A 23,611-nucleotide genomic window follows, 5' to 3' on the forward strand; every position below is an offset into this window, starting at 1 on the left:
GAGTACACTGTAGTGCACAGTAATAATAAAAGTGTGCGTGTGTAAATAAAAATTGAATTAATTCTGTGATATTTCAATTATTTTGCGCAGAGTGGTAAAACGAGCATATCTAACTTTCTTGCCGACGCTACGGAAATACCTTACGATTATCATCCGACGCAAGGTGTCCGAATATTAGAGTTCGAAATACGAAATATAATTGTGAATAATAAGCATATTACTAAAGATATTGAACTGTGGGACTGTAGTGGGGATCATAAGTACGCGCGAACGTCTTCCCTATCCGAGAAGTCGATTCTTCAAATATAATTTCATTTGATATGATCGCAGATTTGAAAATTGTTGGCCGGCTATGAGGAAAGATGTGCACGGTGTTATATTCGTGTACAATGAAAAATCTAACTTAAAAGAAATTCAACAGATTTACGATTATTTCATCGAGCAAACGAAATTGGGTCCGGAGAGATCTGTAATATTTTGTTACGATCCTGAGAAAAAAAATCCCGAGATATCCAAAATCATTTGTGAGTATATTAAAGATCATAGACATTCTTAATAATATATATCTATCTTCTTGTGAACAGCTTCAACGTTCGTAAAAATATCGCACGTCAAGTGCAATACGGAAAGCGGTGGGAATAAATTGAAATCTGATTTCGCTTCATTCGTAAACACAGTACTCAACGATATGCATAATTACACGAAACAGGAATTCAAAGATATCACAAATGATAATATGTTACTTACGAAATGAATGATGTATATTGTGTATAAAACTATGAGTTGAAAAATATATGAAACTTATTAATAAGCAGTATAACAATTTATTAAAAATAATGTTCCATGTAAAATCTTACAGATTTAAAAAATTAGCTCTCCCAACAAAGTAACAATTAACTATTATTTTTAGATAAAAATGCAATTGTTTCGTTCCATGCCTTTTGCACTTGTTCTGCGGTAATGTCGTGACTCCATAAACTGCATATAACAACGTTGGCCTCGTTAACTTGTTCGAGATTACTTGGCTGGACTTGAATCCTTGCTTTTGCCTCATCTTCGGTTAACCGGTTTCTCTCCATTACTCGTCGTATAGCCTAATAATTTTGAAAGCATATCACGATCGAGCCAATTTTATTTTGTACATTTCAAACTCACCTCCTGCTGTGGTATGATACAAGTCCAAACCTCGTGACACTCATTCTGCCATTTGGCCTGGATCAAGACCGCAGCTTCCATAACAACTAATTCAAATCCCTTAGTGTAAAAATCATGTATCCGTTTCTTTGCTTCTTCCATGATTAAAGGCCAAACGAGTTTATTTAATTTATTTAATTGTGCCTGAGGAAACATATTTCGATTATTAAACATTGATCCCTTCCAAACTATAACAGTATCAGGAACCTACAGCGTCCTTAAATACTATATTTCCAAGCGCTTTCCTATCGATAGACCCATCAGCTTTTACAACAGCAGGACCAAAATTTTCAACCACCGCATCGTAGCACCTCTCGCCAGGCAAATATAATTCGTGCGCTATTGTATCGCAATTGACAAGAGCTGCACCGAGCTTTTGTACTTTCTCAGCTACCGACGACTTCCCACTGGCTATACCACCGGTTAAACCAATTACATAAGGCTTCGAAGGTTTGTCTCCGATCCTCTACAAGGAAGACCGACCTCAAGACATTTTATACAGTAAAATTAGATGTAATACATACAGGCGGTCGGAGTTTTGAACCCAGCATTCGTATTCTCAGATTACTAGAACTAATTTTGTTCTCTTCGTGTTCTCTGTGATCCTTGTCCCTGACTAATCTTACAACGCGGATGTCTAATTTCTTTAAATTTAGTTGCTCTCGTAATTCGTTTACTTTCTCTCCTCCACGTTTAGTTTCTTCGCTAACTACTATCATATCAAGTGTTGGATCAGTTCTAGTCGGCCCATACATATCTTGTATCGGCACAATGTTGTACGTTAAAGTTGAATCTATATCTTCTAAAAAATCTCTTAGATGCATGATTCTTGTAGGGCATGGCTCGATCAATTCCCATAACAGTTTGCCTGTAAAATGCAATTAATTGATTCCAGGCACCGACTACGTCTCTGTTCAGTGGTGTACAACAATTTATACTTACCAGCCAACATATTTGTGTCTGTTATACCAATTGTAAGCCTCTCGACGCAGTGTAAAGCAGCATCGCTTAAAAAAATTTTATGACCATTGTGTATTCTGTCGAACGTACCACCAAGTACGACGTTCTTGTAGGTCTTATCTTCCTTAGTGCAAGTAATCACATCGTCTTCTTTCTCTGTTGTCTGATAATCATTAAAAGCAATGAAATTACAGCCCATTGAAGTGTTGGCTAAATAATCTTGAATGAACGTGTCGGCATCTTTCTTACTACAAATTTCATCAAAAATGACTATCTCCACGGGTTTCTTAGTGTTTATTACCGAGGAGTTAGGATTTTTCATACTTGTGAGTAACACGCGTACGTCGAGTTTCGGGATCGCGGACGTGTCCGTGTAAATATTCGAAACGATTTGAGCGTAACGTGTTACTTTCCACTGGTGATTCGCGGCCGTGTAGCTGCCGGGAAGGAAAATATTCTTTTCCGGAAAATATTGAACGTACAGAGTCTTTAGCACATGCTTCTTTATAATAGGCAACAACTTTGCCACTCTCGCTGGATTTGTCAGGACCAACAAACCGGTGTTTGACATATTGCGACAATATATTTATTAACCTTACGTACAGTTACTCAAAACGATTCCTCGTTCCACTTAATACGCACGTATGAAAAAGATAACTTTTCCATTATCCAGTATAAGTGCTGAGCTGTATAGCTATCTCTCGTCTGTTTGACGTTGACACTGACACGTTGAATATTTTAAACTTTAAATTAATAAGATAGCAACAATTACATCACACATCGGTTTATCGTGTGCTTCAATTGGATATGGACTTGTATAATATATTTTATACCGGAAGAATTATCATTTTTTTCATCGTGTATACACGGCTTTTTCCTATTGGCACGGTTGCGATTGCCGAATTGTTTTAGCATTGTCATCGCGTGATTCGGTAATTCAAGAAAGGACAAGCTTATTAATAAAATGGATTCATTCAAACAATTAATAAACAGTACTAAAATACTTTATATTTAACAAATTATATCAATTTTCAGTTGATACTATAATTAATATGAACGCATCAACAGTATTTTAATTAAAAGTAACTAATAGTATGTAATAATTATATCTAAAAGTTCATGATGTGCTAACGCTTCGTGAAATTTTATACGGGGATGTTGAAATTAACCATTCTATTAATTTCGTATGATTACTTTCGAATGCCAGTTGTAATATTGCATCGTACATTTCATTTTCAAGCCCAAATTCGCTTCCTATGAAGAAATTGTATTGTTACACACGAAAGATTGATTATGCAAATGAAAGAATAATAACTGACCAGCCTGTTTTAGCATATCGAGACGAGAAAAGTCATTGTCCTCTGGTTTGTCTAAAAAATGATAAATAGCCATACACAAGGCAGTGTTTCCTCTCTCAGTGGTAATAGATACATCAGCACCTATTATGTAAATTTATACAGTGAATACAATGAGTTGTATTACAACATGATAATTATTATTTTATTGTACATATGTACCCTTTGCTAGCATAAAGGCAATTAATGAGTTATGACCGTAAAAACAGATGTAATGAAAAGGTGTAAAACCTTGTTGAAAATCTTTTACATTTATTAATTGTGGACACCGTACTATTATGTCGATACATTTTAACGCATACGATGTTTGGTAAGATTTCTGAAATATATGAATAACGTTTATTGATATTACATAATGTTGTCTATGTAACTTGTGTTAGGAAATATTTTATTTACTTTAGCCGCCCTTATCAAATCGCATAACATGGCTTTGTGACTGATTATGCTATATTCTCGAATGCGTTTAAAGGTTTCAAAACTTGAGTCGCGTTCGTGTCTCAATGTATTAATCAATTCGACGTTCGCCAATCTTTTACAGCGATATTCTGCAAAATCTACGTTTCTTAGTATAATTGTTAGTGATCGGAAGCGTGTGTAATTAGAGATTTAAGAGTGTACCGTGGACACGATGGAACGCGTAAGAAATAGCAGCGATAAAGCCAACGGGAGCAAGTAATTCAATAATATTTGAAACCGTTCTACCTATCGTTTGAATACAATTGAGTAATACATCAAATAATGAATTGCTATGCGTCGTTATAAGACTCATGGTTTCTCCCTTTTCGAACTGGTTCCTGTTTAACGTGAATCACCGTGAATCCTTTTTTGACGATCGAGAAATCTCTGTTTAATCTCTAGATCTAGGAACAGTGACAGGAGATGTATAGGATAGGAATCCGTGTGTAGTAAACGTTTCCCCATAATCGCGGTTGAATGACCAATCAGAGCGAGCGAGTAACAATGCAGGATGTCCTCTTTCAATAGCCGACACTCCGGAAGTGATTGTCTAAGGGGGTAGAGAGCCGTTACCCTGAGTAACGATTAGATATACCCCGAATCCTCGTTTTGAAGTTCTGGAACGGGGTCGCCGTAGGGGGCACCGATATTCGACTGTCCCGACGGAAAACAGAATCGACGCAGACGCGCGAGACAAGCCATACTTGTTCGGTGACGATGAGTGCGTTCTATTATTGAGAAACGGATCCCGTCCCCAGTGTTTACAATCTTCCTCGACGAACCTCGAGCCAGTGTTGTTATGATCTCGGATCGTTCTAGACATCTGTGAACGTTGAACAGTGATCGTATGATCCTAGCGATCACGTAATTCGGGATTTCGTTCGTGACATAATATATGAAAGTCCGGGCGTAAGTAGATAGTACTTGGTTGCAATTTCACTTGGCCTGGCTGGTTTGTCACTTCGAAACTTGTCCCTCGTTGCGAAAATGGCGAGTCGTACGAATCAGCAATGTTCGCACGGTGATTCTGTATGTTTCTTCACGGATGACAAGAAACGAGCCGTTCTCCTGTTCTAACGCGGAAGAAGTTTATCGGGGCCAAGCGAGGAAAAAATTTCGGACGGGTCAAAGATGGATGCAACAATTGAGAGAGAGTGCAGTGCACTGGGTGGCCTCTTTCAGCAGATTATAACTGACATGAAGGTAAATTGATCGTCAACCTTCTGTTATTTCACGATATTTGCTACACGACCGCGTTTTTTCCTGTTCATTGTTTTTTGTAACGCTCCCCTGCCTTTGCACAAGTAACGATGCAGGCGAACGCGTCGTCGATGCAGCATTCAGATATACCACGAAATCGGTATTCTCGAAAAAAAATCGTGTGTTCTTTCTATCATGCTTTTCTTAAAATATGGTTCCATCGTCCTGATTCTAAAAATCACTCTCCGAAACCGCTCGAGATAATTTGATGCGATAAAACGAGGACGTTAGCTAATTTACACTTGCTCCAGTTTTACGATATAGCACCGAAATAATCCTTCAATTTTTGCACGATTAAGTATGTACGTAGCTAGAAACCAATATTAATCGGTTTAATATCTCATTCAATGTAATTCTTATCTATATATCATGCGAACGTCTAATATAAAATTCCATTTTTTAAAGTACGATTACAATTCATAGTTGCATAACCATTTAGATTTCTAGTCATTGTGATCTTCCACACTATGAAATTATCTAATCACAAAAGATAGGTAGGCGTATGTCGTTGTTTCATTCACTGTATCCTCTTGTATTTTTGTAATAGTAATATCGTAAGCCGTTGTCGTGCTTTAGTGATAAATGTATTAAACTGTGACGGCATTGGCGCAATAATAATTTGCATAAAAATTCATTTTTAGAATGGAACTCCACTATGGGAAGATTTAATCTCGAAAGCAACAAAATTACATTCGTGTTTAAGGTAATAAATGGGATTTCTTATGGGTTTTCAAACGTCATCATAATATCAACGCTTTTAATATTATTTCAGAGCTGCTATTTTAGCTATTTCTGCATATCTTGAAACTTTTCAAAAAATTGCTGATGCTGCGACTAATGCTAGAGGCGCGACAAAAGAAATTGGAACTGCTTTAACGCGGATTTGTCTTCGACATAAAGCGGTAGAAACTCGTATGAAGTCGTTCACCAGGTAATTATTTATTACGTTAATTTTTAATACTTGAATATAACGAATATTTTTATTAGCGCTATCATGGATTGCTTGGTGTTACCTCTTCAAGAAAAATTGGAAGATTGGAGAAAGTCTTTAATAAATTTAGATAAGGAGCATGCCAAAGGTTAGCACTGCAGTTATTCTCAATATCGTAGTCATTGGCAATTTATGACGTTCGTGATACCGTTTCCAGAATACAAAAAAGCAAAAGCAGAGTTAAGAAAACGATCTACCGATACGTTGCGTTTACAAAAGAAGAAGGCGCGTAAGGGTCAATTACAAGCGCAGTCGCAAGGACATGCAGCGTCAGGAGATATCGAATTAACTCGAATGTTAGAATCTTCAGCTGCCGTTGTTCAAGAGAAACGTTTAAGTTTGGAAGAGACAGAAAGGAAGGCCGTTCGCGCGGCTTTGCTGGAAGAGAGAGGAAGATACTGTCTCCTTGCCAGATTTTTGAAACCAGTGCTCGTTAGTACATAATTTAATTACGATTGCTGAGGTATCAACGATTGAATATGAAATGAAACTCTAAAAAAAAATACGTAGGACGAAGAAATTGCGATGTTAATGGAGTTGACACACCTGCAAGAAGTCTCTGATCAATTGCAACGACACGCAGCTTCTCCGCATCACTTGCCACCGGCATCGGAACAAGTGATAACCGACATAAAAGGTTGCGACGTAACACAGTGGTCTCTCGCTACTCCACCCTCGAGCCCTTCCTTATCGCTTGGATCTAGGAAAAGTTCAATGTGTTCAATCAGTTCTTTAACAAGTAGCAGCAGCGGTTCTTGCAAAAGCCACCCGAGTCCATCCGGACATCCTTGGCACAGATCACTTTCGCAGGTAAAGAAGATCACCGAGCTCGACGTCATTTTTCATTCGCTTGTTCATTTCATCAAGAATGTCGTTCTTTTATAATGCATGGCATATTAGTTTTACGCACAACCAAGTAGCCAATAGATCGTAGCATGAACGCTGCTCGGCGTTGGCTTAGTGTATGTGGTAGTCGATGTTATACTCGTTGTAGCCTGTCGGTGTCAGGCCCTCCAGCATCAGCGGTTTGATGACGCTGCGCCACTTGGTAAATGGTAGTTCCCGCGACTCAGGCTTCACCTCCCAGGACACGTTGTACACTCAACCGATCTCCGAGCATCAGGTAACGTTGCTAGAAACTAGATGTCCGCCAGCACATCGTTTTTCTTTTTTATTTGCAATATTAAATAGAGAAACATCGCACCTCTCGGCGTACACATCCTCGTTATGACGTTGAAGTGAAATTGTGTTGTCCTAGGTATCGAATGTCTTCTCTCAAACTAATAAAAATACTGGTACCACAACAAGACCCGTAACTACTGCTACTTGGCCTGACTTACAGGAAACATCGGTACAATTCGACAGGCAAAATCAGAACGCTGTCAACGAACGGCCCCACACGATCTCCTCTGGTAAGATGATTGTTGAAAAAGACTCGTGTTTATTAAAAGATAGAATGATTAATTGTATGTTAACGCGACGCCACTTGTTGTTGTAGCTTATGAGAAAGGCCATCAAAGACCAGCACTCAGTGTCTACACATTCCAAGCTCCGGATAATAGTGGCTGTTGTCATAGTCAACCCGCTTCTCCAGTTTCTTCTTCCTCGTCATGTTCTTCCTCCAATCAACAAGCGTCCAGAGTACAATTGCGTAGAAATAATGGTAGTAATCGTCCTCCTATACCGAACAGATGTTCCAGTCTAGAACGTCCGTCGGTTCCGGTTAAAAATGAACCTCCTGGAAGTCCTCGAGGAAAACCGAAATTACCGTTGCCAGCGCATTTAGCCAAAGGTATACATCATTCTTTTATCAATCGTTTATATATTCGTGGAAATTGATATACTGTTTCATTGATGGAACGTAGAATTGGCAACTCATCAACTTCAGCAGCCGATGTATGTTAATATGCACGAATTAGCGAGTCTGGCTGCGAGCCGCGCTCAGGAGATGCAGTTACCGTTACCACCGCCTCCTGCGTCGCTCTCGGTGCCTGGAACCGAAAAGGTACGGTCGATAACGGGGTTTTTAAGATTCCAGAGGTTCACATAAATATATTCACAGACCGAAGTTACGGAGAAAGACGGTGGGAGTCAGACATCGGAATCGAGCGTCGAATCCAGCAGCGGATATGGAAGTCAGACAACTTTACCGCATTCACATTCGCTTCATAATCAGAGCGAGAACGCTTGGAACGTACCTGGTGCTGCGTCCACTTTGACGGTTCGCAGGGGATCGATGCAGCAAGCGAACAAACCTCCACCGCCGACAAGGCGAACGTCGACTATTATAACTGCCACATTCACTACTCCTTCGTCGGGGCCCAACGATGAACGTGCTGACACTACTTGCGACGAAACAGAAAATCTTCCACCACCGCCGGCATTTCTGTTGGAAGGTTCCTCACCGACAGCCAGTCCTACTCCTCAACGGTAAGGAACAGAGTAAAATGTTCAACGTGATCAATACTTATGCAATATGTGTATTATGTCGCAGATCTATCTCTGTGTCGGAGACAGTAAGGACCCTTACAGAATTGCGACACACGCCTGCTAGCCCTTCTCTTCTGCGGAAGGCTACGGGCCAGGCACAAACGCATAATTCTTCCGCTACGCTGCCGCATAATACTGTGCTCCAAGTAACTCGATCCTCCGTAGAACGCTCTTGCGCGGCCATTCGTTCGGCTTCTCAAGAACGTAGCTCGAACACCACGCAAGTGACCACCGTTAGTACGGGTGTAAATATTCAAGGCCAAGGCCCTGGAGGCGTCGGTCAGAGCTTCATGGCGGTGCTCAGCGCGAAGTTGATCAACAGTACAGGTAACAACGCCACGAGTGGCAACAATACAAGTAGTAGCCCGAAATCAGTTAGAAAGCATTCGATCGATCAACAGTCAAGTAAGAATACTAAAACATCGTCGGGTTTTCTTGAAACGTTGAACGCCAAATTGGCGCAGCAGCAGCAAACGTTGCAAGGTAATAATACAACGAGTAGATCCGCGAGCGTCAGACGTATAATGGGCAATCGCGTGCCCATCATGGATCCCTTGCAAGTCAGGGATTCCCTGATGGATCAAATACGAAAAGGTACCTCACTGAGGAAGACGAGTGGTCCCATCAACGATCGTTCGGCACCGAAAATTTATTGAGTATTATAATACTGATGTTTGTGCAAGTTCCTCTGCAATCTTCGATGCGTTTAACTTGCTTCCGTTCGCATTGAACGTAGCGATGCATCGTCGAGTTTGAAGAATACATTTACGTGCGTCACTAGACAAGGTGGTCGTGCATCATGCGTACCTTTACGAACGTACATTCATTAATTCATAATCAGTTGGACTGACTTTGCGCTAAAGTCATATTGAATCGCAAAGTGAAGTCATTACACGAATCTATTAATACTAGGATTAGTTCGATTAAAATGATTTAGAAAAGGCAAGCTCTATATTAAATCCATCCTTAATATGTATATTTTAATGCGTGTGTTATAATATACGGATATAATATAAATGAATTCGGGTCGTGAAGATAACGTAACTTATCTTAATTGTTTAATTAGAGAGAGCCCGGTCGTATATATTACATTATATATTACATTCTTACGCGTAATTAATAATTAACGAGTATAAGATTTGAATAATATATTTATAAACTAAAATAGTATATTTATATATTATTTTAATTCCGACTAAATTAAGTTGATACTAATGCCCGATACTTGCCAGTAACACAGGGCACCTGACTGATTTAACGATACCTTAGCAACGGTTTAGTAAAGAAAAGAGATATCGAATCTGCATATATAATTTAATATAGAGCTCGTTTTTAATATATTATCGTTTCATCTAAGAATTCAGTTTTACTTCTATTACCTGTCTTTCATTTTTCACGTACGAAACGCACAAGCACAATTATCGTCATTCGCATTCTCGTGCTCCATTTCAGTATCGTGTTCCAGTACAGGTTCTAATAGTAGCATCTCTGTCAACCAATTTAATACTATTTGGTATGACAAAATTTGAACGTAAATGTGTATGAGTATTAATGCCCAGGTGGAACTTCATTTTAGAGTTGGTTTTTATATCGCCCCAATTATTCCATAGAGATCTGTCTATCTTGGATTATCCGATACGTCAGTCTATAATAATATTGTGTCGCACGGATTCAGTATTACTATATATTATTAGCGTCTCTTCTTTTTGTTCAAGAAAGATCCGTAAATCGAAATGTTTTACATCGATTTAGGATACATCGCGTGTTTTAGATTACATCATTTCTCTTTTTATACTGATTAATCTATAGTCTTTATTTTTTCAGTGTAAGAACGTATCCATACATTACCGTTTTGCATATTGATAATACATATCAGAGTTTTCGTATCACTGTGTTTTTCGACATTAGATTAAGCGTTGTACGATACTGTTTTATAATGTAGGCGAGCTAGGGGAGGAGGGTATTGTGCATTTATTAATTGCTCGAGCATCTACTGCCAATGAAAAAGAGCCAACGTTTCGTTCTGCCTGGGCAATACTGTTCCCGATATAGGTGAATATTAAACGTAAATGTGTATCTCAGATCGGTGGGAAAACACAAGTTAGATTTTTGACGAACGTACATCTTAATAATTACATCTCGAATAATTGCAAATTACGATCGCGATGTAACAGAATACTACTATCGACCGCAGTTTTATCCCATTCCTTTGAACAGATCGTTGTGCATAGGATTCTTAAGATATCCGCCGCGTGCGAACAGAATCCAACAAATGTCGATTTCAATGAATATCTTAATAATAATTTATGAAACGACGCCGACTGAACTGAAAACGCTACTGCCAATTTACAGACGTTCAACTAACGTTCCTTTCATTCCTGGCGCATTTTCTTTTAGTGTGATTAAAGTCTAATAGCAGTTTATTTACTTTGAGCAAGCATTTTACCGTTTATAGGCGTGGTTAAAAATAGATGACATACTTGCAGTGATAACACGATTTGATATTTAATGCTGAAAAGAACAATACAGACTTCTCATAGTATATTAACGCAAATAAAAGATTATGATTATTATAGTAGATTCTGCTGAAACGTGTTTCAACTCGATCAGCATTAAATGACAAACGCTCTTAGTATGATAATAACTAATTAAAAAAAAAGCCGTAATGAGATAATAGATAATCGTAAAATCTGCTGTAATAAAATATTTAATATGTAGCAAAAGTTCAAGAGATGATTGTTAATTTGTAATAATTATTTCAGTAGCAGACCAGATGCAAAGATAATAAATAAAAGTGTAACAAAAACCGATAATTCGCTTTTCTGCGTGTTCACATGTCGATATATAAATATAAAAAATGCATATATATATTTATGACAAGTAACTTATCAATTTATTGTATCGAGAACTTTATTTACAGTTTGATAGAAAAAGGAAGCTTGTCGTTCCCTGGATACTAATTGCAATAATACACGCCTCTGCGCGCGAGCTACGCGTCAGCTTATCCCATGGTTATTTATACATATATAAACTGGTTAACATACTTGTAGATAAAAAAAAAGAGAACAAGGAACTAAGGAAGATTTCTGTATAAATATACTCTGCGCGAAGGAAATAGTATTATACCCTCGGAATCAAAAATTTGTCATTTGGAATATTGGAGCGTTGATAAATTCAACCGTAAACCAAGGAATCCTTCTCGTTCGTGCACGGGATGTTCTCCTCGTTGAAGCACGAGGTTCGCGCCTCTGCCAGTTTGCAAGGCATACCACTTACCAACGGTAAACCGTATATATGAAACGAATCGTCGAGCGTCTGCTTGTGATCCCCGGATGAGAGAAAGTCGTTGTTCTTGTTCATGATCAACGCGAAACTTCCAGCTGTAAGATGATATTTTTTTATACCGAGAATACGTATTGTAAAACGGTGTCGTATCGTGTTTACTGTTTATCGAGAGGGTGGTTCAACGTGACTCTCCGCCACGGTATGGGAATTAACAAAAGAAATAACGTACGATCGTCTAGCGGTGGACAGGAGCAATTCGGGCTTAGGGTGAACTCGATCTTGCCGTAAAGACGTTGAACCTGGCGGGCGGCGTGCAGATCCAGCAACAGTCTCGCTTTGCGCAATCGTCTGATCGCTACTTTGGCCGCGCTACTTGCCGAGCAATAAACGTTCCTGATGTCAGACGGTAATTTGTCCATGCATACCGGACAGTGTTGTATCACGGCTCCCGTTGGCGCTGAAAAGGATTAATCATGTGTAACGTGAACGAAACAATAATTGTACGTGTAACTGTTGTAGATTGTAAAATACATTCGCTTACACGGAACGTTCGTCTCGGTCACCATCGTGGTGTTTTTTATTTCAATCTCCGGCTCCACCTACAACGAACCATATGTCTTTCATGCTCCCCTTCTTCGTTTTATCTTTTATAATTAAATTACCACCGGAGGCTCCTCGTCCTCTGGCTGTACGAGCGGCACAGTCTCATCCTCGATCGTGTACGCCGTCGTGAAATCGGCCAATCCGTTGGTGGTAGTAGTCGTTTCTGTCTTATAATCGTCATTCGGATTTATGTACACCCACACCGGCCCCTCGATCCCATCGGGAGTTTCCAGTTCCTGATCGGTGATCACGAAACCGTTAGTCGATTGCAGAGAATTTGATATTTTAATCGACGAGGACTCCGACTCATCTGTAGCTTCCAACAGCATTTTCTCATTCGTTACTTGTTTATCGATCGGCTCGGCGCTGCTACAAATTGAAGCGATTTTGTAATTCTGAAAGCATTCATTGTTATCACATATCAAATTATTTATAACGATAACTGAATGATATCCGAAAACTTACAGTGGACACGGTGAGCTCTTGTTGATAATAATCGTAAAGCTTTACGTTCGCTGGTTCTAAACGATCGACGAAATATTCTTGTATTATGTTAAACGAAATGCAAGTGCTTTGGCCGGTCAGTTTGTCAAAGTAAATGGTTACGACATCGTGGTCCACTTCGAATCGCTTCACCTCTGTAACGCATCAGCTTCAATTAGTATAAAATAGCTAGGGAAAGATTTTCTTATTTTATCGTCAGTTTACTTGAGGATGGATCTAACAAGGCGTTCAGAGTCGCTCGGTCGGGCATGTAGCCGCTGATCATGTTAACTTCCAGCAAGGCCATGTTGCTCTCCCCGTCTGACATCGTGTATCGAGCACAGATAGTAATTTGTTGTAACAAACACTCGATTTCGTATTTAAAAGGGCGGATTCCAACCGAAAGATCAAATACTTGGGAATGATCGATGTGCGGAACATTGTATTTAATATTGCTCTGGAATGATCGTCGAGATTGGTAATTATACATAATTCTCTAGATGATCTTTATACCTGTATCAGAACACAGCCTTCGCCCTGAGTAAATATTTCGACGGTCGTCGGTAGAACGGGCAAACGGATTTGCGTGAGGACCATGCGATTATCGCTGTTCAGTTTGTACGCGTATTCCACTTCTTTAGCGGTGATCAGTACCGACAATATGTTAGAAGATTGCACAGCGATAGCGTATTTCGTGAGAGCTTCGAGACCAACGACCGTGTCTTGGGTAGAACTGAATCCACCCTCGGCGTTCCTCTGTTTCGATAACCAGCGAACAGCCTTGAAAGCAACTATCATATTCTCCTCGCCGCCTAATTTGACCAGGATCAGAATCGCGTACGCCGTCATCTCGATGCTCAAACTTCTCGAGGGTTTAGTTTTGTCCTCCCACCAGAGCAGATTCTACAACATAAAAAGATTTCGGGATATCGTGCTATGCTCATTATTTGATCATTTCTCCTATAGAATTCATACATTTTGACTCGTAGCGAGATTTATTAGAGATCTCATGCTGGAATTTGCGTTCGGGTGTTCCAGTAGCGTTAACGCGTACGTGGCGAGAATCTCGGTGTACAGGCCAGCATTGTTGCTAGCTATTCCTTTCCCAAGACAGTTGAGAGCATTCTTAGTAAGGGACGGTGGCAAGGGAACACCGGATTCCACCAGAGCAATTAAGATGTATGCTGTTAATGCTGGCAACGAACCCTCGTACTCGTGTAGGCCACCCTACAGTTAGAACGAGATACAACAATTTATATATACATTCGATAAAACGTAATATACCTTTATTTGTTTGCGAAAGACGTTGCCTATTGCCTCGAAGCAACCGGTTTTTAACTGTTTCTGTTTGATCCATTCGACGGATAGTCTGAGTTCGCGTTCTTCAATGTGAATCAAACTTTGTGCTTGAGCGAACGACTTTAAGACGAATGCTGTCAGCCATATAGAACTCTGACTGGACGAAAACGCAGAGTACGAGCCATCCGCGAGTCTATAATTCAGTTCCCTCTGATATCCTAAATCAAATAAAAACGAAAAGATTTCTTTTATTCCTGTAAACATTACTGTGTGCATTTCATCTTTTTAATTTCGTCGCATAATTCAATTTCTCATAAGCTGAGAACTTGATGGACAATACCTTTCTCCATGTTTCCAATGGCTTTCGCTCGGAGCACGTGATTATCGACTTTGATCGCGTCCAAATACTTGATCACGTGTATGTTTGGAACAAACAATATCATGTTCTGTTCACCGCAGCCTTTCGGTAGCTCCACGAGTTTGTCCAAATTTTCCAACGCCGGACCCAATATATCTCCTATCAGATTTAAATACGCTCTCCCGCTGTCCGGTATCACGTCCTCGGGCAACGTCAATTCCCAAACGAACGCGGAGTCATCGGCGAAATCCTTTGGACAGACGAGCGACGATTCCGTTTTCTCCACGGGGAAACCCTCCGGTAGAATCAAGATCGGTTTCACGATTATATCCCTTAAAAATCAATCGAACGTTTTCGTATATTTTATTATAACATTGCGATCTTTTATTGGCACAATTTTATTTACCGAGTATATAACAAGGTTTCCGGACCACATGGTTCGGAGTAGCTCTCGTCTATAGAAGCTGAAACCGTTATGTTAACTTCACCGAGTATTCGTGGTCTGAGTACAAACTCGTGAACGATACTGTCCCTTGGTTTCACACAGAACGAGACGTTCGGATCCGACAAATGCAAATCGATCCCGGCTATTTCGTCCAACTTAATTTTTACCTGCATTTGAAATTCCGTTCTCGTACATGCGCTTACAGTTCGCGGTATAATTTTTTTTAGCTTATATATTTTTAATCGACATACTTACGGGTAAGCTGTGGTTCATATAGTTGAAGAGGGAGGCTTTCAGCCGCATCATTTCACCGCGTTTCACGCTGTAAGGTAAGCGGTAGTCCAGGAAAAACACTTGGAACGCTGTTATAGTGGTCGGGGGTGCTATTCCCAGACCGTGGACAGGCGAGATGCACGTCGTATACCCGACCCAATCCGTGATAGTGTCCGGTAGAGTACAATCTATCGTTGCTTTACCTTCCTTTCTATGAAAACGAATTTATTCAATATTTAATTAAACATTTGCTCGAGCCAGAGATTCGATATTATATTTCTGCGATTATTCGAATAAATAATTGTACCCAGTGGGCGTGAGTGTCCACAACCAGGTTTCGGGAAAGTAAGATCTAAGCTTAGCCGTTTGATCCAGAAGCTGGTCGTTATACGCGACTCCAATCGCAGCTGCAGCGACCGCGGAATCTATCATCGGGATATCTATCGTTAGGAAAATAAAAAGATATTTAATATTCTGTGCGAGTTTGTTGAAGATTACACATTAGTTTGTTGATAAAAAGTGACCGGAGAAATCGGGCAATTCAGAATTGAGCTCAACCGTATGTTGGATCCCACCGCGTTTCGGCGGACACGGCCGTGTCACCAATGTTAAATCGCTCATCGCGATCACTCCGAAGTCCTACGAAAAATTGAACTCTATACAAAAAAAAATCTATAAAGAATACGGTTTCTCTTGTTCAATTATAAATCTTACGTTGAAGGCTTGCATGGCGTCCACGTAATTGATACTCCTGTCGTACGATATTGCCTTTTTCCGTCTGCGCGATGGCAAGTCAGTGCCGTTTCTTTCTAGCGACATCGTATCAAACAAATTTTTAAGTTAAATCGTAAGAATTGATCGTTATTTTATTTCGTTAAAAATTGTCTTATACGAATTTAATTGATTTACTTTGTACTTATTTGAAACATACGTTTGCAATCACGCCACGAGTCCATGTAAGAGGAAGGCTTCGGGCTCGGATGGTATTTTCTGAGCTGATGGAACGTGCCCGTAGCGTTGATCAGATTCGATTGCGATTTACCCAAGAATATCGTCGACTTATCTACCACAGAGATTCCGCAAAGGGACCACGGAGCAGCTTCAACGTGATATTGAGTTTTCGATCCAGGTGTTTGTACGTCGGTATGCCAAGCGGTTTTCACTTTATTCTCGAAACAGTGACCGACCTCAATCGTATAAGTGGTCGCCACAATCTCACCATCGGATTTCACATAATAAAGTAACAATTCCGATACTGGAGCCATGCTTGGCGTCACTTTAACGCTCAAAGGAAATCTGACAACAAAGTAGACAATAATAATTATACATATAATCATTTTAAAAATATGCACGAAGATTAATTACCTGTGCACCATGGGATATACGTCAGTTTTGTTAGTCGATTCAACGGTATCCAGTAGATTGCGAAATTCCGAGTAATTTAAAATCGTATCGTGAGTCGGCTTATGTTTCACGTGGCCGTAAATTAAAATACTACTCTTCGAGTTGATCGAATAGTGGAAAGAAATGAAATCGGTCATGTTAGGAGGTACCGTGTACATGACATTGAAGGAATACTTCTCGCCGCATACGATCGGTTGATTTCCTCTAGCCACCGTTAAGTAACTATCCGACGGTGAATACCAGGGATTCACATAGGCGGTCGCCGATGGTTGATTCATTAAGACCTACGAGAAAACGTGTACGCCAGATTGCAAAACTTGTAATTCCTTTATGTCTCGATCAACATGTATTATTAATGTTACCTACTCTCCAACGTTGCTCCGTATAATATTTTGTTGGATAATCAATGGCGGTGGCGACGAAAGTTAACAGATCTATATTTTTGTCATCCTGCGGTGGTACGATGAAATCGACGAAGCCATCGGTGGAAGACATAAAGTCACGGCATTCGATCGCCTTCAACTTAATCTCTCCAAGTACTTTCATGCAAACCTGAATCTTTATGTTCGGCATGGGCGTGTTGTCATGTTGCAAAACTCGTAGCTGTTAAGCGAACACAAAGTGTTTATCAAAGACCTTAGCGATTTTTTAAATAAAGTCATTTACTTTTCCGTGATAAGGCAAGCCTAGTTTAAAGTATTTCGGCGTATAATTCTCGAATTCCAACTTGAGAGCCTCGTGCATCACCACTGTCCGACTAATCGTAGTTTCTACTACGCCGGTACCGGCTTCCGTGAACTCTGCTACGAGAACGACGTTGTTCGGATCCGCTTGCCAGTGGGCCAATCCCAAGACCGTCCCAGAAAGAACAAAGTCGGTGCAACCATCCGGTTTGTCAAACTAAAATTATACATATCGTAATTCAGGTAAGTGCACACTTTTGCGTCTCGTTAAATGACCTAAACAAAGATCGTACTTCCGTTTCGTAACGTATTGCCGGGAGATGCGGCTTTCTTTCCCAGCTCGGAGTTTGCGGGGTCAATTTCAGTAATAAAGTACCTTTCACGGGTTTACCGTAAGTGTACCTGTTTAAAAGAACGAAGGTATAAGAACGTATAAAACATGATGTCGCGATTATGTTACCTGACACAGATGTTCCAAGTCATGTCTTGCGCGTCCATCAGAATATATTCCGGCGAATTGATCGTTATTTGAAATCGTGGAAGAACGTATTTGTCCACTTCAAATTTGGTTGTATGAATCAACCCGGGGACCGCTGCTATTTTTTCTACTTTTATGTTCCAAGTCCCCTGCATACGTAACATTTGTTTAAGTTCGCCTAAATATATCTTTTAATATAACGTAATTTATTAATTTTACCGAGCTGGGTTCTGGAGAAAGTGGAAATTTCAATTGTACCAATCCGTTCTCTGTATTAACGTTCCTCCATTCCGCGACCCTCACTTCCGACGGATTTTCAATCCATACCTTCGGGATCTTTGGAAGTAACAACGAACATAATTAATCCTCCGACGTAATAGATAAATTTTGTCGTCTTACCGGTTCCTTCCAAGGCTTCAAATTGTGTCTGAGCATGAGAATTCTGATGTTCACATCCTGGCCGGGCTTGTAAATTACTTTATCAGTTTCGACGAACGTCATCACGGAATCGTGCACGATCACAACTTCTTTTTCTTCTTCGACCACGTAAGAAGGGTACTTGTCGAATTTGATTTTTAATCGAAGGAAGCCTCGAAAATACGGCGTCCACGGTATCTCCAACGGCATGCATATCTCTACGCCTTTAAAAAGTGGCAATTAACGTGATTGCTATTGATTACCCAGGGCTATCATTATATTAAACGGCATTCACGCAGAAGAATGCCCTTAATCGTTAAATTGCTACACGCACCGAGAAGTTAATCTAATTAAAAAGCACGCCGATTTATCTAATTGTTCCCACAGTTAAATATCCATTATTTTCTGAATACTTTTGATTAATCCCATTAGATCAATTCGATCGACGAACATGATTTTTGGCAAAACCGATGTATTTGTTCATTCGACTGAATGATCAATGTTCACTCTATGTAATATAATAATTATATGATAAAGGGTTTCCCATGTTATTCCAACGATTGCTTATTTCCTTTCCAGGAGGGAATTGGCCAATTTAGTTCCCCCGCAGGAAGTAACGACAATTTCAATTTACGATTTGTTTAGGCCAGGACTACCAGACCGGTTTATACGCCGCATGTTGCACGCCGCCTTCTCTTCATCGAAGTCTGCACGGACGTGAGAAAAAGAAGCAGTAGTCCTGGCGCAAACAAAATTCGTCGCTGCCGGATTGAACGCGAAAGAACACACTGTAAAACGCGATGATCGAAATAGTTTTGAAACAGTTACTTCAAGAGATGCTTGAATCAAGCGTTTCTAAGTCTGTTTTATTGAACGAAATTGCACTCGTGTTTTACTTGCAAGCTTATCGAAATGATAGCAGACACATGTACGTTACAGACGATACGATGAGCCAGGGGTCTACGTTCGACGAATGAATCAGCAAAATATTCACGGATCGCGTCTTATTAATAAGATTAATAACGACTTTCGAATTCTTCGTACAAGTTTTCCTATCTCGCTTGGTTTATTTTACTTTCATTACATTTCTGTAATTACCTACTTGTGTTTACGAGGATGTTAGTGCTAGCTATTAATTCCTTGTCCCAGGAATTCAACAGTTGTAACGTAACGTAAGCCGGAGGCTTTAAATTGTGCAAAGAAAGGCACCCGCTGACCGTCTCGCCGGCTAACAGGTTTCTCGGAGCCGTGAACAAGTACCCCCTAAAAGCAAAATATAATTCTACACTCGCCGACTTCCTCGCATCCTCGCGCTTCTTTCTAACATCTGCGCTTTGCATCCGGTTGAAAAATGTACACTTTGTAAAGTTTCTATTACCGATTCGTAACCGATTTAGATCCATGCGAGAGTCCCAGTGAATAAATAAGGATGACTAACAAGGTCACTAATTTGTCCATTTTTAACAGAATAAATAATCGCACTTTTTCACAAAGATCTATATTCGATGAATCACGTTTACGAGCATGCTTGAATTGTTTCGCCGCTATAAAGAGAAGCGTGTACGCGTAGCTGCGCGCAGACTGAAGAAACGATATTCGTTCGGACCCTCTTATTAATCCCCTGCATTTGTAAGGAGAAGGGTTAAACGTCCCGCTGATAGCGATTAGAACGCGAGACACATTCGATTTTCTCCTATTTCGCTTTATCAAGTTTAACGCAAATGTATCCGAACTTTTTATTCACTGATTATCTATCTTTGTAAATAAATTATTCTGTGCATACGTTGTTCTTTATATGTCTATGATGAAATGATTCAATGTTTGTAATCTTCTACTCGGTGACCCCGTGTTATCATGCAGCTTACTAACATCTAAATATTCTCATATTACTAACTTTCTATTTTCTTATCATTACTGCAGAATGCAAAATGGAAGCGAACTTTTGCTCTTTTTAATTTTCTAATTGTTCAGTATTTAAGTACGACCGATGATATATGGCACGGAACTAATGGATCTTAAAGCTCCGCAGAAATAGAATTAATTAAATAAATGGGATTAAATATTTGTCGAGAGTTTATAAAATAATTCTTGATATACTTGAGGATTTTCAAAATACGATCTATCGCGCTCTCCCTCCCATTGCATTCAGCTCGTCCGAAAGTCAGCTGTGCATCACGAATGGCATTGGCACTGCGCATTGTGTTTGCGTTATTAGTATCACGGGAAGACGTATAATTCAGTTACTCGTGTAAGAATTAAAGTAACGCCTCATGGAACGATTTTGTCTCGAATCTTGAATCCTCCACAGCTTCGTAATATGCGTAACACATAAGGATATATAGTGTACGAATTATTGTTATTAAGTAAGGTTACCTACCTGTAAAGGATCTCGAAGCTAGATTACGAATTGTGAAAATGTCATTTTTACGGGGGTCGACGAATTTCGTTTGGTGCACGACTAGCGTTCTCGGCAAGGGTGCCACCGGTGCGGTTTTCCAAGGGGTGAATAAGAACAACGGGGAACCCGTTGCCGTGAAGACATTCAACCAGCTGAGTCATCTGCGTCCGCACGACGTGCGGATGCGGGAATTCGAAGTCCTCAAGAAGGTAAATCATGAGAACATCGTTCAGCTGCTGGCGATCGAGGAAGAGCAAGACGGTCGTGGCACGGTGATTGTCATGGAGCTGTGCACCGGAGGCAGCCTCTTCAACATCCTCGACGACCCGGAGAACACTTACGGATTAGCCGAAAGCGAGTTCTTGCTAGTTTTAGAACATTTAACTGCTGGGATGAAGCATTTGCGGGATAACAATTTGGTACATCGAGATTTGAAACCAGGTAAGACGAGAAGAAAGAGCAAACTTGAATGAAGTATTGAATACATTTTTCTATTAGGCAATATAATGAAGTTCATTGCTGATGATGGTAGCACGATTTACAAGCTCACCGACTTTGGTGCTGCCAGAGAATTACAAGAGGATCAACAGTTTGTGTCTTTATACGGCACAGAAGAATACTTGCACCCGGACATATACGAGCGAGCAGTTATGCGTAAACCTGTTGGTAAAACGTTCGGAGCAACTGTGGATCTATGGTCCATAGGTGTGACTTTGTATCACGTGGCTACGGGAAATTTACCGTTCAGACCTTTCGGTGGTCGTAGGAATAAAGAAACAATGTTCTATATCATCACGAAAAAGGCCTCCGGTGTTATATCCGGTGTACAGACTTCCGATAATGGGCCGATCGAATGGAGCAAAGAATTACCGCAGAACTGCCAGCTGAGCGTCGGTCTGAAAAAGATCGTTACTCCTTTACTGGCCGGTTTACTTGAAGTCGATCCTCAGAAGATATGGAGCTTCGACCGGTTTTTCACAGAAGTGACGGACATGCTTTGCAGAAAGCGTGTTCATATATTTAATATACACAAGGGCAGTCTGATCAAAGTTTTCTTACACCCCGAAGAGAAACTGACTGCGCTTCAAGTGCACATACAAGATCAAACGGATATCGCGCCCCATGCACAAATACTTCTATGCGGAGATACATTTTTAACTAACGTCGTCGAAGAATCGACCCCTGGGAAGGGTTATCCGAATACAGACGAGACCAAGCCACTGATGTTGTTCTCCAAGGAGAACAATAACGTTGATAGACCTGTGGATTCGGAATTAACGGAGACTAAATTCCCAGTATTCGCGAGCATCATCTCCGTCGAGAATGACGCTAGTCAAGCAAAAATAGCTTGTTCCGTCGGCTACGTCTGTAAAAGGAGAATTGACAAATTAGTGGTGTGTACCAAGTTATCGCAGGACGCGGTGGAGGCTTTCAGTAGGCTCGTCTCGGCGGAGCTTGCGAGACTGTTGGAAAAATGTGAGCACTTGAAGGAATTGACGAAGGCTGTGGAGGACACGGCTGCGGCAGTGGAAAGAAGCGAGAATCTCGCCTGGCAAGTTTCTAGGAAGTTTGCGAGTCAGAGTGCTTTAGAGATGAAGAATTGGAAGAAAGACTTGGAATTGAAAAGCAAAGAGTTTACGGTCGAATTAGTTCCTGCAGTGGTGCAGCTTCATCAAAGGTATTTGTTCTGATGCACGTTTAATTCGTTTGAATAAGGACGTTTCAATCTGCTTAGGTATGTGAAAGAGGGAAGTTTACGCGGAGGATGGGACAGTATCATTCACGGATTATGGTGTCCATGCGCGAATAAATCAAGCCAAAAAGCTGCGATTCTAGTTGATCGTTTACGAGACGGCTGGCAGCATTTACTGAGAGACAGGGCTACTCGTAATCTTACGTACAACGACGAACAATTTCATATTTTGGAACGAATGAAGGTACTTGGCGATTAGAGACCAAATGTGGTGTATTACATTTCTAATGTCTTTACGTTTATCTGTAGGTGACGTCCACGGGTCAAAGAATTAAAGCTCTTCTTGAAACGTTTTGCGTACCTGCTACAAGGAGTCGGTGGGAGTGCGTTGCCGATTGGTATAAAATGGCCCAAACAGTTTTCTTGCAAACTCAAATCTTGGACAAGGACGTAGAGAATTATGTACGCGTGTTAGAGACGTACTCGTATCGTTTGTCTCAAGAGAGTAAAGAACGTTACGAGAACTTCTTGCATTTAGTGGATAGATTCCCGGAGAAAATAAAAACTACCGAGAGGACAAATTTACCTGCCCAAGAAAGTACAAAGAAATGGAAAAATATTTGTGTTGTGCAGGAACAAATTGCAATGATTCTGTATGCGAACGGTGCGCTGATAGATCAACTCGACCGTTTATCAACGGTTGACAGTTTGCCCGATACGGACGATTCCGAATACACGTCACTTTAGCAAGAGCGTGATTAGTTTCTGTTATATATTTGACGAGACTAAGACTGACAGTAATATTTCAAACTTTTATTCGTAATATTTCGTTTAAATAAGAAATGTATCTAAAACAGTTGTATATAAAAGAATGTACATTCACATTTCTTCTATGAAGAAGATAGATGAGCTTTAATACATAACGGTTAGTAATTTACTTATCATTCGTATATACAAACCTGACAGAAAAAATAATTTACTTTTTTGCACGAGGAAATAAGATATTAAATATACGATTTCTTTTTTATAAGTACGTTTGTATAGTAAAAAGGTTTGAGAGCATGTGTGTGTGCATATATATGTATA

General features: G+C 40.2%; 6 protein-coding genes across 10 annotated transcripts; 3 read left to right on the forward strand and 3 right to left on the reverse strand.

Moving 5' to 3' along the window:
* Positions 1-75: 75 nt before the first annotated feature.
* Positions 76-811, forward strand: LOC108629669 (intraflagellar transport protein 22 homolog; the record flags this gene model as incomplete). The annotated part of the gene is made up of 3 exons (XM_026817480.1): positions 76-260; positions 331-524; positions 585-811. Coding segments are annotated over 3 exons (549 nt in total), but the record flags the coding sequence as incomplete, so codon positions are not given.
* Ppat-Dpck (Bifunctional Phosphopantetheine adenylyltransferase - Dephospho-CoA kinase) lies at positions 809-3,058 on the reverse strand. Its single transcript, XM_018032485.2, has 5 exons — positions 2,137-3,058; positions 1,719-2,062; positions 1,406-1,660; positions 1,156-1,338; positions 809-1,094 (listed from the first exon to the last, which is right to left on the reverse strand). Exons 1-5 carry the CDS (start codon positions 2,723-2,725, stop codon positions 894-896), a joined length of 1,572 nt encoding a protein of 523 aa, XP_017887974.1. The 5' UTR covers positions 2,726-3,058; the 3' UTR covers positions 809-893.
* A 148-nt stretch (positions 3,059-3,206) lies between these two features.
* Positions 3,207-4,299, reverse strand: LOC108629598 (uncharacterized). Its single transcript, XM_026817483.1, has 5 exons — positions 4,128-4,299; positions 3,906-4,054; positions 3,672-3,828; positions 3,474-3,593; positions 3,207-3,408 (listed from the first exon to the last, which is right to left on the reverse strand). Exons 1-5 carry the CDS (start codon positions 4,276-4,278, stop codon positions 3,272-3,274), a joined length of 714 nt encoding a protein of 237 aa, XP_026673284.1. The 5' UTR covers positions 4,279-4,299; the 3' UTR covers positions 3,207-3,271.
* A 54-nt stretch (positions 4,300-4,353) lies between these two features.
* On the forward strand, positions 4,354-11,757 carry LOC108629645 (MTSS1-like protein). Of its 4 annotated transcripts, none has more exons than XM_018032429.2 (12): positions 4,354-5,168; positions 5,867-5,928; positions 5,998-6,156; positions 6,213-6,304; positions 6,374-6,648; positions 6,727-7,026; positions 7,211-7,339; positions 7,475-7,628; positions 7,715-8,008; positions 8,082-8,221; positions 8,279-8,646; positions 8,711-11,757. In XM_018032429.2, exons 1-12 carry the CDS (start codon positions 5,097-5,099, stop codon positions 9,360-9,362), a joined length of 2,697 nt encoding a protein of 898 aa, XP_017887918.1. In that variant the 5' UTR covers positions 4,354-5,096; the 3' UTR covers positions 9,363-11,757. The 4 variants fall into 4 exon arrangements, with proteins under 4 accessions (XP_017887918.1, XP_017887919.1, XP_017887920.1 ...); XM_018032430.2 differs by having other exon boundaries at positions 7,559-7,628; XM_018032431.2 differs by lacking the exon at positions 7,211-7,339.
* LOC108629644 (pregnancy zone protein) lies at positions 11,573-20,000 on the reverse strand. Of its 2 annotated transcripts, none has more exons than XM_018032427.2 (25): positions 19,813-20,000; positions 19,537-19,697; positions 18,417-18,658; positions 18,237-18,353; positions 18,000-18,166; positions 17,833-17,941; positions 17,523-17,756; positions 17,223-17,459; positions 16,818-17,140; positions 16,384-16,748; positions 16,167-16,261; positions 15,977-16,091; positions 15,760-15,892; positions 15,435-15,663; positions 15,141-15,346; positions 14,717-15,066; positions 14,362-14,594; positions 14,053-14,304; positions 13,591-13,980; positions 13,303-13,534; positions 13,060-13,232; positions 12,654-12,989; positions 12,533-12,590; positions 12,221-12,448; positions 11,573-12,086 (listed from the first exon to the last, which is right to left on the reverse strand). In XM_018032427.2, the coding sequence occupies exons 1-25, from the start codon at positions 19,890-19,892 to the stop codon at positions 11,881-11,883; spliced, it is 5,271 nt and encodes a 1,756-aa protein (XP_017887916.1). In that variant the 5' UTR covers positions 19,893-20,000; the 3' UTR covers positions 11,573-11,880. The 2 variants fall into 2 exon arrangements, with proteins under 2 accessions (XP_017887916.1, XP_017887917.1); XM_018032428.1 differs by having other exon boundaries at positions 12,657-12,989; positions 19,813-19,892.
* A 131-nt stretch (positions 20,001-20,131) lies between these two features.
* Positions 20,132-23,441, forward strand: IKKepsilon (I-kappaB kinase epsilon). Its single transcript, XM_018032370.2, has 4 exons — positions 20,132-21,273; positions 21,331-22,510; positions 22,568-22,769; positions 22,835-23,441. The coding sequence occupies exons 1-4, from the start codon at positions 20,850-20,852 to the stop codon at positions 23,270-23,272; spliced, it is 2,244 nt and encodes a 747-aa protein (XP_017887859.1). The 5' UTR covers positions 20,132-20,849; the 3' UTR covers positions 23,273-23,441.
* The last annotated feature ends 170 nt before the right edge of the window (positions 23,442-23,611 follow it).

Source organism: Ceratina calcarata, unplaced genomic scaffold, assembly GCF_001652005.2.
Source record: "Ceratina calcarata isolate Rehan_Ccalc_2016 unplaced genomic scaffold, ASM165200v1 scaffold579.2, whole genome shotgun sequence".
Classification (NCBI taxonomy): domain Eukaryota; kingdom Metazoa; phylum Arthropoda; class Insecta; order Hymenoptera; family Apidae; genus Ceratina; species Ceratina calcarata.

Bases quoted from the DNA above. Each gene is read 5' to 3' on its own strand.
- Ppat-Dpck (XM_018032485.2), bottom strand. From the start codon at position 2,725: ATGTCAAACACCGGTTTGTTGGTCCTGACAAATCCAGCGAGAGTGGCA. The intron at 1,339-1,405 runs GTAGGTTCCTGA...ATGTTTCCTCAG, and splicing joins ATATAGTATTTAAGGACGCT to GCACAATTAAATAAATTAAA. The intron at 1,095-1,155 runs GTGAGTTTGAAA...CAAAATTATTAG, and splicing joins GTATCATACCACAGCAGGAG to GCTATACGACGAGTAATGGA.
- LOC108629644 (XM_018032427.2), bottom strand. From the start codon at position 19,892: ATGGACAAATTAGTGACCTTGTTAGTCATCCTTATTTATTCACTGGGA. The intron at 15,347-15,434 runs GTAAGTATGTCG...TTTCAAATGCAG, and splicing joins ATATGAACCACAGCTTACCC to GTAAAAATTAAGTTGGACGA. The intron at 14,305-14,361 runs GTATATTACGTT...TTCTAACTGTAG, and splicing joins TCTTTCGCAAACAAATAAAG to GGTGGCCTACACGAGTACGA.
- LOC108629645 (XM_018032429.2), top strand. From the start codon at position 5,097: ATGGATGCAACAATTGAGAGAGAGTGCAGTGCACTGGGTGGCCTCTTT. The intron at 6,305-6,373 runs GTTAGCACTGCA...TACCGTTTCCAG, and splicing joins AGATAAGGAGCATGCCAAAG to AATACAAAAAAGCAAAAGCA. The intron at 6,649-6,726 runs GTTAGTACATAA...AAAAATACGTAG, and splicing joins GATTTTTGAAACCAGTGCTC to GACGAAGAAATTGCGATGTT.
- LOC108629598 (XM_026817483.1), bottom strand. From the start codon at position 4,278: ATGAGTCTTATAACGACGCATAGCAATTCATTATTTGATGTATTACTC. The intron at 4,055-4,127 runs GTACACTCTTAA...TAGATTTTGCAG, and splicing joins CGCGTTCCATCGTGTCCACG to AATATCGCTGTAAAAGATTG. The intron at 3,594-3,671 runs GTACATATGTAC...TTTACATAATAG, and splicing joins TGCCTTTATGCTAGCAAAGG to GTGCTGATGTATCTATTACC.
- IKKepsilon (XM_018032370.2), top strand. From the start codon at position 20,850: ATGTCATTTTTACGGGGGTCGACGAATTTCGTTTGGTGCACGACTAGC. The intron at 21,274-21,330 runs GTAAGACGAGAA...TTTTTCTATTAG, and splicing joins ACATCGAGATTTGAAACCAG to GCAATATAATGAAGTTCATT. The intron at 22,511-22,567 runs GTATTTGTTCTG...CAATCTGCTTAG, and splicing joins GTGGTGCAGCTTCATCAAAG to GTATGTGAAAGAGGGAAGTT.